Genomic DNA, 16,554 nt, shown 5'->3' with positions numbered 1-16,554 from the left:
CTTACAGCTTGATAATTGATACAATTCGAAAGTTATAAATAAAGGGGGACCATTTTCCTTCATACAAATCTATTCTGTAAATCAAAAAATATGCACACTGGCCTAATATTTCTGCTATTCGTTGTAAGTCTACTACTAACCACTTTCTACAACATATTAATTGCTTAATAAATTGTAAGTTTATAATTAATTGATTGATAACTTGCGACAGACGATTTACGTCTACAATTTTTCGTAAGGATTGCAAATATAATTAAAGATTTAAAGAATTTATTAAATTTGTCTAATATCAACAACGTTACTTAGTTATCGTATTCTACCATTTACATAGTTACCAAATCAATGTATGAAATCTTCCTTTCTCTGATATGTATAAATAAAACTAAGAAATAACATTAAATTCACAAAAAAAAATTAATGGGTACAACGACAAATTTTTATTTAATTTAACTATTATTAAGTTTACTTAGAACCACAATCGTTTAAATAACGTGGTTTTTTAATCATTCTACCTACTCGTGTAAGTCTACTGACATCTTCCATTCCCTGCTTAAAACTACTATTGCTAGTACTGTTAACATTTGTATTATTTGTTTCATTTTGTGTTGGTATATCATTTCTTCCTGGTGCTTCACTCTCATATTTTTGCATGTTTTGATTATACAACGTGTTGCATCGACAAGCGGGATAGAAGAAATCCCATGCAAATTTAAAGGAGATTAATTAATTGACTTCCATAATTATTTTTTAGGAAAACTGTTTGAAATTATGGATTCTACAGGCCACGTTCTATAAGAAAATTTTTTTTCCGGGTCGATCTGAGAATTTTTTTTTGGGCCTCAAAAAAAAGGCAGTGTACAACCTTCTTTTTTTACCAAAAATCGACTGCACCAAACACTTTTTCTTATTAATTTTGGTGCGTAGAATCCAAAACAATTCGTACTTTTTCGATCAGACTTCTCAATCAAAAGTTATAGACTAGAAACCAATTTGAAAAAAATTCAAAGGGCTGTAACTTTTGAACTAGTAGCCCAATCTTGGAACTGTTTGAAATTATGGATTCTACAGGCCCCATTCTATAAGAAAATTTTTTTCGGGTCGATTGAGACAATTTTTTTTTCGGGCCTCAAAAAAAGGCAGTGTTATACCTTCCTTTTTTACCAAAACCGACTGCACCAAAATTTCTCGGGAAAACACTTTTTCTTATTAATTTTGGTGCGTAGAAACCAAAACAATTCGTACTTTTTCGATCAGACTTCTCAATCAAAAGTTATAGACTAGAAACCAATTTCGAAAGAAAATTCAAAGGCCTGTAACTTTTGAACTAGTAGCCCAATCTTGGAAATGTTTGAAATTATGGATTCTACAGGTCACGTTCTATAAGAAAAATAGAATCCAAAACAATTCATAGGTTATTTGAAGAGCATTAAAATCCGCATCTAAAAGAATAACTTTCGATGTTTTTGGTTAGTCCCTTAACGAGATATTGCCAAAAATATTATGTAATTTTTCCTTTCTGATCGCCCCGTATTTACAGGGAGTAATTGAGGTAAAGGTTGACTGGCAAATGAAGTTCTCATAGTGAAATTTAATGCTTTATTTCTATTATTAGCTATGCCACTGTGGTAGGTATCCTTGTCTGGCACGTTGTTGGTATAATTATCCTTGTCTGGCACGTTGATTTGTAAAACGCAAACGTCACGTGAGTGGAACACGATGAGGTATACCTACCTTTACCCATCTCTCTCGTCAAGGGGTTTACAGGTGCTGCCATTCCAGTTACCAAAGTATCAATTTCAATGGGGCAAACGCATTAAATAGTTATTTGTAGAACTAGAGAAGAAAGTGGAGTTTTTCAACTCGAGTTCAAAGCTACGCTCATGTGGCAATTGAACGAGCGTTGAAAAACACTTTCTTCTCAAGTTTTACACACAATTTTTTATGAAACTACAATCAAAAATTAAAAAAATTAACGTATGCATTATGCAATTATGAAGTTTGATACATAGCAATCTAGATACGGGTATGTTTCAATTTTAAATGTCATTAATAAGAGTAATGTAGCAATTGTTCTTTACTTTTCCTCACTAGAGAGGAAAATCGCGTTTTTGTCACCCTTTTCAGAGACGATACTAGTTGTTTCTAAAGATGGTTTTAGAAAAATGACATTTCACGTTGGAAATAATGATAATTCGCATTGTATTCAACTGAAGAAAACGTTGATATTCTCAATTGATATAGTGGAAGTCGCAGTTTATGAAGCGTAAGGGATTTATTTCCTATGAAGCCAAAGTAACAATATTCAAATTAATTAATGTGACAGCCAGATCTTTGTTTTACGTTATTTTGGTTGCATAAAATTAGGGGCACTTCAGAAGGATTTTGTCATTTAAGAGTAGGTAGAAATAGGGAAAAACAATATGGGTAAATCCCTAGGCACGTCTACTTTTTAACACATACACTGTATATGACAATGCAATCCTGATGGGAGTTTTTACTGTGGGGAAATTTTCAAGAAAAGGTCCAACAAAATTTTCCTACAGTCAGTATCGACCTAGGTCCTAGTAGGTATAGTAGGGATGAAGAGATTGTGACGGAATCGTATTGCAAAAAAGATGTCCACATCAAATGTAAAATTGGCAAGTGGAAATGTTCACTTTGAACTACACCCCCAAATAGCTGGGTGTATTATTGACCCGCCACCTTATATTTTAATATACAGTCATTTTTCCTATTCTTCCCACAGTTTCCTCTCCAAATGGAAAACACAGGAATGTGCAGTATAAGAGGAATTGATGGTTTGTTCCATTTGGTCCAATCACTATTCCTGGTATACCCTTATATGTTGATTTTGTACTCCACAGTCATTTTTTCATCAGCTATACTGGTACTCTCCCCAATTCATTTAATAATAATAAAATAAATGGAAGACAAAATAAAGTTTTTTATTCACTATAATTACATGAACAACTACAATTTAAACACCTTTGAAGCATTGTGATCTGTAACATGATTTCGGTAATCGCCTTTGTCGGTTGTTAAGTACCCACAATAAATGCACTTAAACTCGATACCAACAGGCTTGTGTTTAGTGGAGGATACACTTGATGTATTCTGGTAACTGGATTGATTACCAGGATTGTCCGTAAGAGTATGCCCTACTCCCTTCTGGCAAGATCTGAAGTGCTGTCTTAGAGTATCAGTCAAATGTTTATCTTCTACTTTCTTCTGGCAAAATTGAAAGTGCCGCTTTAGAGATAGTTTGTTATTTCCCCAGTATGTGCAGTTATTACAGTGGAATACTGCAAACTTGCTGTGTATAATAGCATGACTTTTTACATTGGTCTTACTTTTCGAGGTATATGAACATTGATTGCATTTATAATCGACATTGGTTATGTGTTCGGCCATATGTTCTTTCAGAGACGATTTTGAACGAACTGTAAAACCACACTGGTCGCATTTCAACAAATTTACTTTACCGTGAGTTTCACTATGCCTTTTCAGGCTTTCCCTGTATTTGGTTTCAAATGGACACTCGTCACACTTTAATGGTTTTGCAGTGTTGTGTACCCTAAGGTGTTTAAGAAAGGTTTTGTGATTCGATGTTGAAAAATAACAAACGTCACACACATACACAACGCCTGAGATATCATGTTGCTTAATGTGGATATTAAACTTATGATTTGAAAATGTTGTAAATGCACAGTGATCACATGTTAGTAATTGTGTATTTCTATGTATCTTAACATGCTTAATTAAGTTCCCCTTATAGTTTGTAGCATAGGAACATTGTGCGCAGTGTAATGCAGTTGGAGAGGGGTAATGTAATTTTATGTGCTTTTTCAATGAGGATTTGTGTTTTGTTGTATATTTACATTTTGGACATCTATGCTGAGTAGCTAACGGGTCATGGTTTCTCTTATGATCTCTTAATAGTCTCGGCTTGTCAGTTAGGTAATTGCACTGATTACACTTAGTAAACAGCGATTTATGTGTTAATAAACAATGTCTCCGCAAGGTCCATTTTGTCTGGGCTATGTGAGGACATTGAGTACATTTCAATTTGCCTGCCTTTTCACTTTCACTGTTTAGTTCACAAGGTTGTTCTTCCAAAATTGGAGAGTGGAGGTTAACCATAGGTTTCTCGTCATCCTGGGATGTAACTCTTGGTAAGTTACAGGACGTCAGCTCTAATTCTTCTGCACAATCCTTGATCTGTGTTGCATTTACATTGGTGCCAGTGGTGATGGTTGAATCTACTTCGACTTTAATGTAACTATTAAGATATATTTCAGTGTTGTTGAGTTTTTGGTCAACCTCGGGTTCAGTCTTGATTTCCATTACCTTCGTTTGAACTAACGTTACAATAAATTAAATGCATTATATTCAATTTACCTGCCTATTTCTGAATAGCTTAAAAGATTTTGATATTAGAAAAGTACCAAACCTAACCTAAATATTCTAACACATGTACATTAGGCATTATACGGCACTAGATGGCGCAAAATTAAATTATGGGCGAGAAAATTTGAAATAAGCATACAGTGTGATTAGATAAAATTCGAGTTGTAAATAAAAGGAACACATTTACTTTCAAACGAAAAAATATGCACATCGGCCTAATATTCAGCCAGGAAGCTGGCTGAACAGCCAGTGTACGGCCGAATACACTACCTATTCGTTGCAAGTCTAATAACCATTTTTTCAATCTTCATTAATTGCTTACTAAATTGTAAGTTTAGACTTAATTGATTGATAACTTGATATAACTAAATAGAAACTGTTAATGGTGTCCCCTAGCTTTCGGGGGACTAACTTACTGGGACATTTCAAAACTATATGTTGTATATGGTTTAAGGAACATCGCTGCAGTGGGGACAGTTAGGGGTTTGGATGGCATTTGATTTAAATAACACCGCCGCGTTAGAAAGACGAAGTCGATTTACCTTAAACCAGATATACCTACAAGACAGTGCTATAACAATTCATTGATATGGTTGTGACAGTTATGCAACCCATCTTACACACAAATTTGGCTGGTGTCTAAGTACAGGGTGAGTCAACGATTGCGCGGAGTAACTTAATACCATGAAGATAAGATTTTTCGATAGTGCTTTTTTGTTATGATATGGTTGAATATTCTCCACATTTTAAAAATATTTGGAGTTTTACAGGGCGTGCCCACACAGTAGGGTGCCAAAATGGTACATTTTTTTAAATAGAACCCCCCCTGACTTTGAATGCATTTTTGAATTCTACGTGTAATTGTACCTCTTTTATTGTATGGTTAATATCCAAAAAACTGGTAGTTTTAAGGATAATTCGATTTGTATGAAAAATTGGGCATTTGCAAGTGTCAGTATATTGTCAAAATTATTAACCTTAATTTTGATTCCAGGTTTTATATCTTTTATCCTGGGTTAAGTAAAAGTAAAATAAATACATCTACTATGAAACATTAACGCACGCAGGCTTGGAGAGGTTTACAACTTCAGCAACGTCACTACTTGCTTCTTATTTGAGCAAGAGGTATCAATGTGTCATCTTTAATAATGTCATTTCCGAGAAATTACCGATTATGCATGGTGTACCCCAGGGGTCCATTCTTGGCCCATTGTTATTTTTAATTTATATAAATGACCTACCTGCATCTTTGCCATCAAAGGTGGAATGCATATTGTATGCCGATGATGCCACACTGATATCTACTGATCAAGTGCTTGACGCTGCGTATTCAACTGTAAAGGAAGGCGTTGCTGCTGTCTCAGAGTGGTGCACGGACAACAAACTAAAATTAAATGCATCCAAAACTACTATTATGCCTCTGTCCTTAAAGAAAGGTGTTATTGAAATTAGTTGCAAGTCAATCTCTTTTTTGGGGTGCAACATTGATTCAAAATTGAATTTGAAATATCACTGCAATAGTGTAAGTAAAAAATTAAATAAATCAATATTTTTACTTACTAGATTGCGTTATAATACCTCTATTAATATTACTACAAGTGCCTATTTTGCCTATGCCCACAGTATTATGTCATATGCCATACTAGCATGGGGTCATAGCTCCCATTGGCATTGCATTTTTAAACTCCAACGTAAAGCTATTAGGGTCATATCTTGTCTTGGTTATAGGGACGAGTGTCGTAAGGCATTTATTGACCTAAGAATTTTAACTCTTCCCTGTATTTGTATCCTTTCTGCAGTGTGTTACGTTAAGCAAAATATGTCTACTACAGTAAAAAGTTCACGACCATAACACTAGACTCAAGGGCAATATTCGCACTGACCTTTGCAGATTGGCAATATCTCAATTTGGTATACGATATCAGTCCCAATTTTTGTTTAATTGTCTCCCAGCTAATATACAATCATTACCTTTTTCTACATTCAAACTGAAAATTAAACAAATTCTATTAAGTAATGCTTTTTATTCGTTCGACGAGTTTGTTAGTTATTGTAAGTCTTCTGCGTTCATATACACAATGTGATTGTAACTATACGTCCGTTTTATTGTCTTATTGTTTTTTGTTTTATGTATCTATCTTTGTTGATGAGTGTAAGTGTATAAACAACAACACACAATAAAATATTATTATTATTATTTTTATTATTAAAAAAATCTAGCTTACAGGGTGTTTTTTTTGGTAGGTTCAAAATTGCAAAACTTCATATTAAAAAATTTCACTTTTTTTAAATGGAACACCTTGTATATTTTTTTGTCATCTTTTAGGTCCTCCAAAAACCTTCAACTTTTGATGTGTCCTATACCTATGTCTGATAGTTTTCGAAACATCTTGGTTTTCCTGGTTTTCATATTCTAATCTTAAATAAGTTTTATGTAATTTACATAATTAGTGAGGTGGCCATGCAAAAAAAGGCAATTTTTATCTGCCTCGTTCAAAGCTAAAATCATATTTATTAATTCATTTTTCGAATAATTCATTTGACTATAAAAACTGGAGAATAAATTTGATAGTAAAAACATAAACAAATATCTTGGTTTTCCTAGTTTTTATATTTTAATCTGAAAGTTCTAATTTACATAATAATGAGGTGAATATGAAAAAATATGAAACTAATATCACTGACTGGATGACATTAGGAGTTAAATTAAATTTGCTTTGTCGTCAAATGTTTTTACTTATACTCCAATTTTTGGACTTAAAATAAATTGTTTGAAAACTAAATTAATCGATATGATTTTCGTTTTGGACGATATAGATAACAATTGCCTTTTTTTTGCATGGCCACCTCACTATTATGTAATTTATATATAAGTTATTTAAGATTAGAATATAAAAACCAGGAAAACCAAGATATTTCGAAAACTATCAGAGATAGGTATAGGACATTAATAGCAAAAGTTGAAGGTTTTGGAGGAGCTAAAAGATGACAGAAAAATATACAGGGTGTTCCATTAAAAAAGTGAGATTTATTAATATAAAGTTTTGCAAACTTGGACCTATAAAAAACACCCTGTAAGCTATTTTTTTAATGTTTCATAGTATATCTATTTATTTGACTTTTACTTAACCCAGGATATAAGATAAAACCTGGAATCGAAATTTAAGTAATAATTTTGACATTATACTGACGCATGCAAATGCCCAATTTTTCTTACAAATCGAATTATCTTTAAAACTACTAGTTTTTCGGATATTTAACCACATAATAAAAAATACGTACAATTACACGTAGAATTCTAAAATGCATTCAAATACAGGGGATTTGGCGCCCTGCTTTGTGGGCGCACCCTGTATAATTCCAAATATTTTTAAAATGTGGAGAATATATTCAACCATCTCATAATACAAAAGCACTCTTATCGAAAAATCTTATCTTCAAGGCATTAAGCTACTCCGCGCAATCGTTGATTCACCCTGTACAAAACGAAGCGAAAGAAAGTTAGTAGTTATTTTACATCCGTATTCGGCCAATTTATTTAGCAGATTCGACTTATTCACTGTGAAATTGTCTTTAAAGTGGTTTTATAGTGCCGTTTTTTCAGTTACTGGCTTTTTAGTCGTTCATTAGCAATTATCACAGTAGACAGAGTTGGCGCTGCTTAGACTCAAACTCGCCGTATAAACGGCCTACTAGCTCAGAGGAAAATAAAACATAAGCTTGAGATCTTTCACAGCGGTAGTTCGTTCTGGACATATGATCTTCGTTCTTCACTACTATACTTACCAATGGGGTTGAGCGCCACTCAATTTCTCTCTCTGCTTATGAATTGAAAAGATACGAGGGTAGTAGTAACGTAAAAATCAAAAAAATTGTCCCTATATTCCCCCAAATATTCAAAATTATGGCTTACGTTACTCACAATTCTTAGTAACTTCACTTTACAATTGAAATTCCCCAATTAACGAAACCCTCAATAGAGAATGATTGATTAGCAAACTAATTGAATATCTTGAAATAACAAAAGGTTGCCAAAAGCAGGATTAAGGCGAATACTGAAAGCATACTAAGTATAGTCACAGATAAATCGTAACAATCTTACCTTGAAATAATAAATCTCGGTCGTTGTAGAGAGCTCTCCGGTTAGCGAATCCGATCCTGTAACAAAAGAAAATCGGCGCACCTAAACTCAGTGGTACCGTGGTGAACTAATATTAATGCCTGAAGGGCCAATGCATATTATTTGTGGCTGTAAGTTCAAGATTGAAAACATGCACTCTGTGTAGAAATCAGGAGGTGCAGAACTAAAGGAAGGTTCGGGTGCTTATCTCGTGGCCCAAGCATCCAGATGGTCAGTGCAATCAATACAACGGTCGTATTGCGCCCAATTACATTGATATCTCAACCTGGTAATTTTAACACCCTCAATCTATTGACCTCCGCAGTCATTTTTGCATCAGCTAACGTACCTACTATGCTGCAAGCTCCCTAATTCATTTGACGAAAGTGTTAACATTAAAATAAATGAAAGACAAAATTAAGGTTTTTTATTCACTAGGTATAAACAACTACAATTTGAACACTTTTGAAGCATTGTGATCTGTAACATGACTCCTGTAGACGCCCTTGTCCGTTGTTAAGTACCCACAATAAATGCACTTAAACTCGATACCAACAGGCTTGTGTTTAGGGGAGGATAAATTTAATGTACTCCCGCAACCAGATTGATTACCTTTTGTTACATTTTCAGGATTGTGCTTAAGAGTATGTCTTTTGAAACGTGCCCTACGTTTCGTTATATATGGACAGTGAGCACATTGAAATTCGGTAGAAAGATCAGTCAAATGGTCATCTATTTTCTTCTGGCAAATTCTGAAATGCTGCCTCAGAGATTCTTTGTTATTTGCAGAGTACGTGCAGTTATTACAGTGGACTACTGCAAACTTGCTATGTATACGAGCGTGCCTTTTTACATTAATCTTACTTTTCGAGGTAAATGAGCATTGATTGCATTTATAATCGACGCTGTATAGATTGTGCTCGGCGATGTGGGCTTTCAGAGAGGATTCAGTGCCAACTGTAAAACCACATTGGTCGCATTTCAACAAATTCATTTTGCCATGAGTTTCACTATGCTTTCTGAGGCTATTTATGTATTTTGTTTCAAACGGACACTGATCACACTTTAGTGGTTTTACAGTACTGTGTACCCTCAAGTGTGGAATAAAGATTTTACGATTCGGTGTCGAAAAATAACAAATGTCACACACGTACACAATGCCAGAGATATCATGTTTCTTAATGTGGGCGTTAAACTCGTGATCTGAAAATGATGTAAATGCACATCGATTACATGTTAATAATTGTGTATTTCTATGTATCTTAACATGCTGAATCAAGTTCCCCTTATAGTTTGTGGCATAGGAACATTGTGCGCAGTGTAATGCAGTTGGAGAGGGATAATGTAATTTTATGTGCTTTTTCAATGAAGATTTATGTTTTGTTGTATATTTACATTTTGGACAGCTATGCTGAATAGCTAACGGGTCGTGGTTTCTCTTATGATCTCTTAATAGTCCCGGCTTGTCAGTTAAGTAATTGCACTGATTACACTTAGTAAACAGCGATTTATGTGCTAATAAACAATGTCTCCGCAAGGTCCATTTTGTCTGGGCTGTGTGAGGACATCGAGTACATTTAAATAGTCCAAATTTGCCTTCTTTTTCACTTTCACCTTCTCCCAAAATTTGTGAGTGAGGGTTGACCATAGGTTTCTCATCATCCTTGGATGTAACTCTTAGTAAGTTACAAGAAGTCAGCTCTAATTCTTCTGCACAATCCTTGATCTTTGTTGCATTTCCATTGGTGCCAGTGGTGATGGTTGAATCTACTTCGGTTTTAATGTAACTATTAAGATATATTTCAGTATTGTTGAGTTTTTGATCAAACTCGGATTCAGTCTTGATTTCCATTACCTTCCTTTGAATTAACATTAGATAAAATTAAATACATTACTTTCCACTTGTACCTACCTATTCCTGGATAGCTTAAAAGATTTTGAAAACCTAACCTAAAAATTCAAACACATGTACTTTAGGCATTTATACGACACTAGATGGCGCAAACATAGACTTCAAATTATGGGCGGGAAAATTTGCAATAAGCATACAGTGATAATTGATAAAATTCGATCCTTATAAATAAAGGAACACATTTACTTTTATACAAGCCTATCGTGTAAGTGAAAAAGATGCACACCGGGCTAGTATTCGGTCAGGAAGCTCGCAGAATAGTCAGTGTACGACGGAATGTATCGGGTGATCAAAAATAAGTGACTGTCGAGTTCGAGTTTAGTACAATTTATAAACAAAAATTCCAAAGGTGACTCGACGGTCACTTGATCCCTATGTACTACTAGTCTACTAACCACTTTCTACAATCTACAATAATTGCTTACTAAATTACCTCCGGGAAGCAGTCTCGCAACCCCTAACGTAGAAAAATTTAACTTATGGTAGCCAGAGCTGGGCAGAATACTTTCAAAAAGTATTTGAATACTTTGGAAAGTATTTCATTATCTTACTTTGAAAAGTATTCGAATTCAGTAAAAAGTATCAAAATACTTGTCACTCATTAAAAATTTTAAATAGTATACTAGATAAAAGGCTTAATACTACTTAAAAAATCAAGTTATACTTTGTGTGGGGTTAGCTTTTTTTATATTTCTATTGTTATATACAAATTTAAGGGGAGTAACAGCGTATTATTATTATTATATTATTATATAGGAGGTACCTACCAGGACCTTTCTTATACCAGTTATATCCTTAAGAATACGTGTACCAGTTTTCAAAGCGTCGTGCACATGGTACGCCTTTCTGAAATTAATCCTAGCGATTTTGGAACAGATCCATTTTTGACCATCCGTTTGTCCGTGTGCATGATGGTTTGTTTAGACGCGTGCGATCGCTTTGAAAATTGGTACACATGGTCTTAATAAGGATATAAGAAAGGTCCCTATTGGTTTTAAGTTACGTAGACTATCGAGTCAAAAAGTTTCACTCCAGGATCGTTCGGTATTCAGTTGTATCGGATTTTTATATTTCATTTTGTGACAATGGAAACTTTCCCTAAACATTTCTAAATTGTTCTCAAATATTTGAATAACTTAAAAGTACTGCCTTTTTTTGAGGCAAAAAACATTTTCCTATAGAATTTGGCCCGTAGAATCCATAATTTCAAACAGTTTGAAGATTGGACTACTAGATCAAAAGTTACAGCCCTTTGAATTTTTTTCGAAATTTGTTTTTGTCCATAACTTTTATTGAGAGGTCTAATCGAAAAAGTACGAATAGTTTTGGATTCTACGCACCAAAATTAATAAGAAAAAGTGTTTTCCCGAGAAATTTTGGTGTAGTCGATTTTTGGTAAAAAAGGAAGGTTATACACTGCCTTTTTTTGAGGCCCGAAAAAAAAATTGTCTCAGATCGACCCGGAAAAAAATGTTCTTATAGAATGTGGCCTGTAGAATCCATAATTTCAAACAGTTCCAAGATTGGGCTACTAGTTCAAAAGTTACAGCCCTTTGAATTTTCTTTCGAAATTGGTTTCTAGTCTATAACTTTTGATTGAGAAGTCTGATCGAAAAAGTACGAATTGTTTTGGATTCTACGCACCAAAATTAATAAGAAAAAGTGTTTTCCCGAGAAATTTTGGTGCAGTCGATTTTTGGTAAAAAAGGAAGGTTGTACACTGCCTTTTTTTGAGGCCCGAGAAAAAAATTGTCTCAGATCGACTCTGAAAAAAAATTTTCTTATAGAATGTGACCTGTAGAATCCATAACAGTTCCAAGATTGGGCTACTAGCAGCATTAAATAATAATTCATATTTATTATTCAATGCTAGTAGTGAAAAAAAGTATTTAATTACAAAGTATTTGAATACTTTAAAGAATTTGAATACTAAAAAGTATTTACAAAATCGAATACTGCCCAGCTCTGATGGTAGCTCGGATAAAAGGGTAGTATAATGGGCATATCCCCTTCGTTATTCTAGGTACCCAGTTTATACATTACTTTTGAACTTGTTACACTTTTAGATTAAAAAACTCGTCGCCAAATGTTGTGTTTTACTAATTAACACACTGGGCTCATTTACTTAGGTACATACGTGTAAAAGACAACGTACAATAAATAATGACAATTTAATATTCTGATTATATTCTTTACCATATGAACAACAACAATCGTGTGCCAGTGCCAGTGCCACCATACACAACAGTAGGAACACATTTTTTTGATACTTTTTTGTTAACTTTGGGTAGATGAGGCGGGGTTATTTCAGTTGGTTATTTATAAACAATGCAATAAGTGCAATTATTTGAAAGGTAAAAATATGATATTAAACATATTATAGAATTCATGCACGTAATTGATACAGAGATGGCTAAACAATTTACTTATACCATAATAATGTTACATTGCGTTTTTATGGGAATTACAAACAAGTTTAATAGCGTCTAAAGATAAAAGATTTTTAATTTTATAGGTCGTTTATTTTTAAAGTAGTAAGCGTCAGCATCTTGTCTTTTCTTCTTTTTATTTCAGACACTAGGGGCAATTACAAGAGATTTAAGATAAGTCAGAGAGCGTTTTTTTTTATTCCCTATACGCGCGATTGGGAAAAATGTCTTTGGCATATAAAGCCTAATAGTTATTTAATATTCCAGTGAAGGAGGGAATATGTAAATGAATAAAGCAAATGTTGAACCATTACTTGCAGTTCGTGTGTTATTATCACGAATGGGTATGTGCAACAAAATTATGGTTTCGCGCTAATTGCAAATAAATGATATAGCGGTGGCGCTTTTTGATTCATTCATCACCCGTTACAGGCATCTCAAATGCTAAGAACATACGGTATAGTGTGGGATAAACGGAATGTTATTTTAATTAATACAAGCGTGCGATGTCAGCCGTTAAAACGCATGCATTAATAAATGTCATGTTCGAAATCAATCAGTGCATTACTGATGCAGGGTTGTAAAATGAAACCGGTATGGGGCTCTATAAATGCCGTTCAGTTCAATGGACTGGACACTGATGGCGAGTACATTTACATAAAAAGTCAAGTGTTATGCAACAGTTTTGGACCTACTGTCCTACTCCAAATAAATGATGAAAGTAAAAGTATTTTAAAAAAAAGAATTTTCATATGCAATATCATAGGGCATCTAATTTTTCAGAATAAAATCGAAAAAGCTGGATTTAGAAAAGGCTATATAAACCTCGCGCCAGGAAAGTTTGCCGGTCACAGAACACTTGATCCCGATCTACGATCTATGGTTTTCTAAAGATGTAAGCGACTTCCGAGATAGTATCGTGTCAAAGACTTTTCGTTCAACATTAGCACGATCCTATTCTGGAAGTCGCCCGCATCTTAAGAAAAACATAGATTGTAAATCGACACAAGGTGTGCTGTGACCGGCAATCTTTCTTGGCGAGAGTTATAGTTTCACCGCTCTTTTGGACATTGCTGACAACATACTCCAGAGCTATCGATAAAGGGGAGTTTGCTGCGTTAGTGTTTTTGGATTACGCCAAAGCCTGTGACACGCTTAATCATCAACTGTTGTTCTCAATTTTACATTACATAGGCCTTGGGGACATGGTAATTGAACTCTTTTCTTCTTATCTTACAAATAGATATCAGCGGGTTAAATCATGGTTAGGAATTTCAAGTTCTGAGCTCGTTCGATCCGGGGTACCTCAAGGGTCTGTTCTTGGGCCTCTACTTTATTCAATCTACACATCGTTTCTTTATCTTCTAAGATGTATCTATCATATTTATGCAGAAAAAGGAAATATAAGTACCTACTTAGTAATACTAATCCGGATAGGCGCCACTTCAGTCACTTTCAAAAGAGAGGGGACAAACTTACCAAAAGGGGGAAACAAGACAGACTAAGAAATCCTTGTTTTGATCTTGAAAAGCTAAAGAGATAGGTACATAAAATACTGGATAGGGATTAGAACATAAACAATAATTGACGTCACAATCGAGGATAATTTAATGATTAATCTCAAAAATATTATAAATAGGTCACAGTAATATACAAAGTGCTTTTTTTGGGAGCTTTAGCTAAACTAAAAGCTCACTTTTTTTAAACGAAATAACCATTTTCTTACTACTGCATTTTGATAGACATGTTCCTATAGCTATCCTTAACAGTTTCTACTTTATTCCCATTTCATTGAATTGATTCCATTTTTCTTTAATTGTGTTTATTTTATAGTGGGCTGAGTGTTAGCTAATTAGCTACTCTCCCACTCAACCCACTATAAAATCACATGCAGCCATGCCTACGCAGGTCGGCAAATTAGTAGTCGGCTATGATTTTATGACAGTCGAATTTTAAACAAATCTAGTGACACTAATCCGTCACCTGTTATAGGTTAACAGTTTTTCAATAATCGAAAACCCATTTAAACTAACGAAAGTCTTTCTGGTGTTCTCGTGAAGTAGGCTATGATTTTTTGGAACTATTTTGTCCAGAAATGAAAGGGTACATTGATAACGAGGTTTGGTTCATTCGTTTATTTTTATGGTTAACTTCACGGGAGCGCCCTACCAGAGCTGGGTAGTGCTTTGAAAAAGTGCTGTGACTTCAATTACTTTTCTAATTCAGGAAAAAGTGCTTCAATTCCCAAGCACTTTTTAAAAGTGCTTGGAGCTTCAAGCCTTATTGAACTGCTTGAAGCACTTTCATACAATTTCGAGCACTTCTAAAGAGCTTCAAGCACTTATCAAGGGCTTCAAGCACTTATAAAGAGCTTCAAGCACTTATAAAGAGCTTCAAGCAGCTTAAAGCACTTTCAAAGAACTTCAAGCACTTTTTAAGGGCTTCAAGCACTTACAAAGAGCTTCAAGCACTTTCATAACGAAGCTCTTATCGTGAATTAGGTGACGAATTTAGAAAACCCTTAGTCTTACTCATTCCTTCACTCCTACTCTGACGTTACCTACGTGTTCTGTGCTTCATTAGTGATTAGTCTGCAGTCTGCACATCTCACTGTTGACTTCTTGTTTTTCGTATTGTGTGGTTTCCTGTGAAAGGGGTCGTACGATTTCGCGAACAAAAAAAGGAAGAGGTAATAGTTCTGCCATTTATTAACGCTGCCCTATCATATTTAGGGCATACCGGCATACGTTAAGTTTTGTTATAGTTATTACGATAGGTATAATCAGATAATTTACTGCCGCGTATATAATACATAAAATACATTACCTGAACGGCAAAAAAAGTACCTAATTAATTACCACGCACTTGCCACTAAATTAAACATTTTTATAAGAGGCCAGAAAATAACATCAAACCGCCAAAATAGTAAATACCAAGAATAGTAGAAGTTTAAATTTTGGTATGCAAGTTATTTTTTTAATTAAGTCTTAACCCTTATATCTGTATTACTTTGATTATAAGGAATTGTTATCTTTTATTGTCCTTTTATATTTGTAATTAAGAATTATTACCTACATACTAAAAGTACACAAATGTTCTCTGTGCATTTCTTCACCTAACATACTATCACTAATTTCAATTATTTCAGAAGATACGTCTTGGTAGGTACGTACTTACAAGTAACAAGTGTCAAGGAATTTCCGAGCAACATTCTGGATTTTTTTCTTGTAGTTTATAGCACATGCAGTTATTACTTCTACATTAGTCATTACCCATGGGTACGGGGAGAGTACTGTATCGATAACAACATTTTTTTGTTTACCTAATCGCTTTAAACGAAAATTTGGACAAGCAAAACTTTAGCGATAAAACCACTAATTCCTCCAGTATAATTACGATGCGGAAGTACTGTTTCTAGCGTGTTTTTTAAAGTGATTCCAGCAGGCTAGAAACCAATTTTGAAAAAAATTCAAAGGGCTGTAACTTTTGAACTAGTAGCCCAATCTTGGAACTGTTTGAAATTATGGATTCTACAGGCCACATTCTATAAGAAAATTTTTTTCCGGGTCGATCTGAGACAATTTTTTTTTCGGGGCTCAAAAAAAGGCAGTGTATAACCTTCCTTTTTTACCAAAAATCGACTACACCAAAATTTCTCGGGAAAACACTTTTTCTTATTAATTTTG

General features: G+C 34.2%; 2 protein-coding genes across 6 annotated transcripts; both read right to left on the bottom strand.

Moving 5' to 3' along the window:
• Positions 1-2,924: 2,924 nt before the first annotated feature.
• On the bottom strand, positions 2,925-4,489 carry LOC116172801 (zinc finger protein 555-like). 4 transcript variants are annotated; one of them, XM_031490072.1, is made up of 2 exons: positions 4,399-4,489; positions 2,925-4,358 (listed from the first exon to the last, which is right to left on the bottom strand). In XM_031490072.1, the coding sequence occupies exon 2, from the start codon at positions 4,342-4,344 to the stop codon at positions 2,971-2,973; it is 1,374 nt and encodes a 457-aa protein (XP_031345932.1). In that variant the 5' UTR covers positions 4,345-4,358; positions 4,399-4,489; the 3' UTR covers positions 2,925-2,970. The 4 variants fall into 4 exon arrangements, with proteins under 4 accessions (XP_031345932.1, XP_031345933.1, XP_031345931.1 ...); XM_031490073.1 differs by having other exon boundaries at positions 2,925-4,347; positions 4,403-4,487; XM_031490071.1 differs by having other exon boundaries at positions 2,925-4,347; positions 4,399-4,485.
• A 4,446-nt stretch (positions 4,490-8,935) lies between these two features.
• LOC116172798 (zinc finger protein 782-like) lies at positions 8,936-10,514 on the bottom strand. 2 transcript variants are annotated; one of them, XM_031490067.1, is made up of 2 exons: positions 10,440-10,514; positions 8,936-10,386 (listed from the first exon to the last, which is right to left on the bottom strand). In XM_031490067.1, exon 2 carries the CDS (start codon positions 10,377-10,379, stop codon positions 8,976-8,978), a length of 1,404 nt encoding a protein of 467 aa, XP_031345927.1. In that variant the 5' UTR covers positions 10,380-10,386; positions 10,440-10,514; the 3' UTR covers positions 8,936-8,975. The 2 variants fall into 2 exon arrangements, with proteins under 2 accessions (XP_031345927.1, XP_031345928.1); XM_031490068.1 differs by having other exon boundaries at positions 8,936-10,382; positions 10,440-10,499.
• Between the last annotated feature and the right edge of the window lie 6,040 nt (positions 10,515-16,554).

Source organism: Photinus pyralis, unplaced genomic scaffold, assembly GCF_008802855.1.
Source record: "Photinus pyralis isolate 1611_PpyrPB1 unplaced genomic scaffold, Ppyr1.3 Ppyr1.4_LG5, whole genome shotgun sequence".
NCBI lineage: Eukaryota > Metazoa > Arthropoda > Insecta > Coleoptera > Lampyridae > Photinus > Photinus pyralis.
The sequence above is the reverse complement of the archived record's forward strand: the minus strand, read 5'-3'. Positions and strand labels throughout refer to the sequence as shown.

What these genes read in the sequence shown, in the direction of transcription:
- LOC116172801 (XM_031490072.1), bottom strand. Translation starts at nt 4,344, where the DNA reads ATGGAAATCAAGACTGAACCCGAGGTTGACCAAAAACTCAACAACACT.
- LOC116172798 (XM_031490067.1), bottom strand. Translation starts at nt 10,379, where the DNA reads ATGGAAATCAAGACTGAATCCGAGTTTGATCAAAAACTCAACAATACT.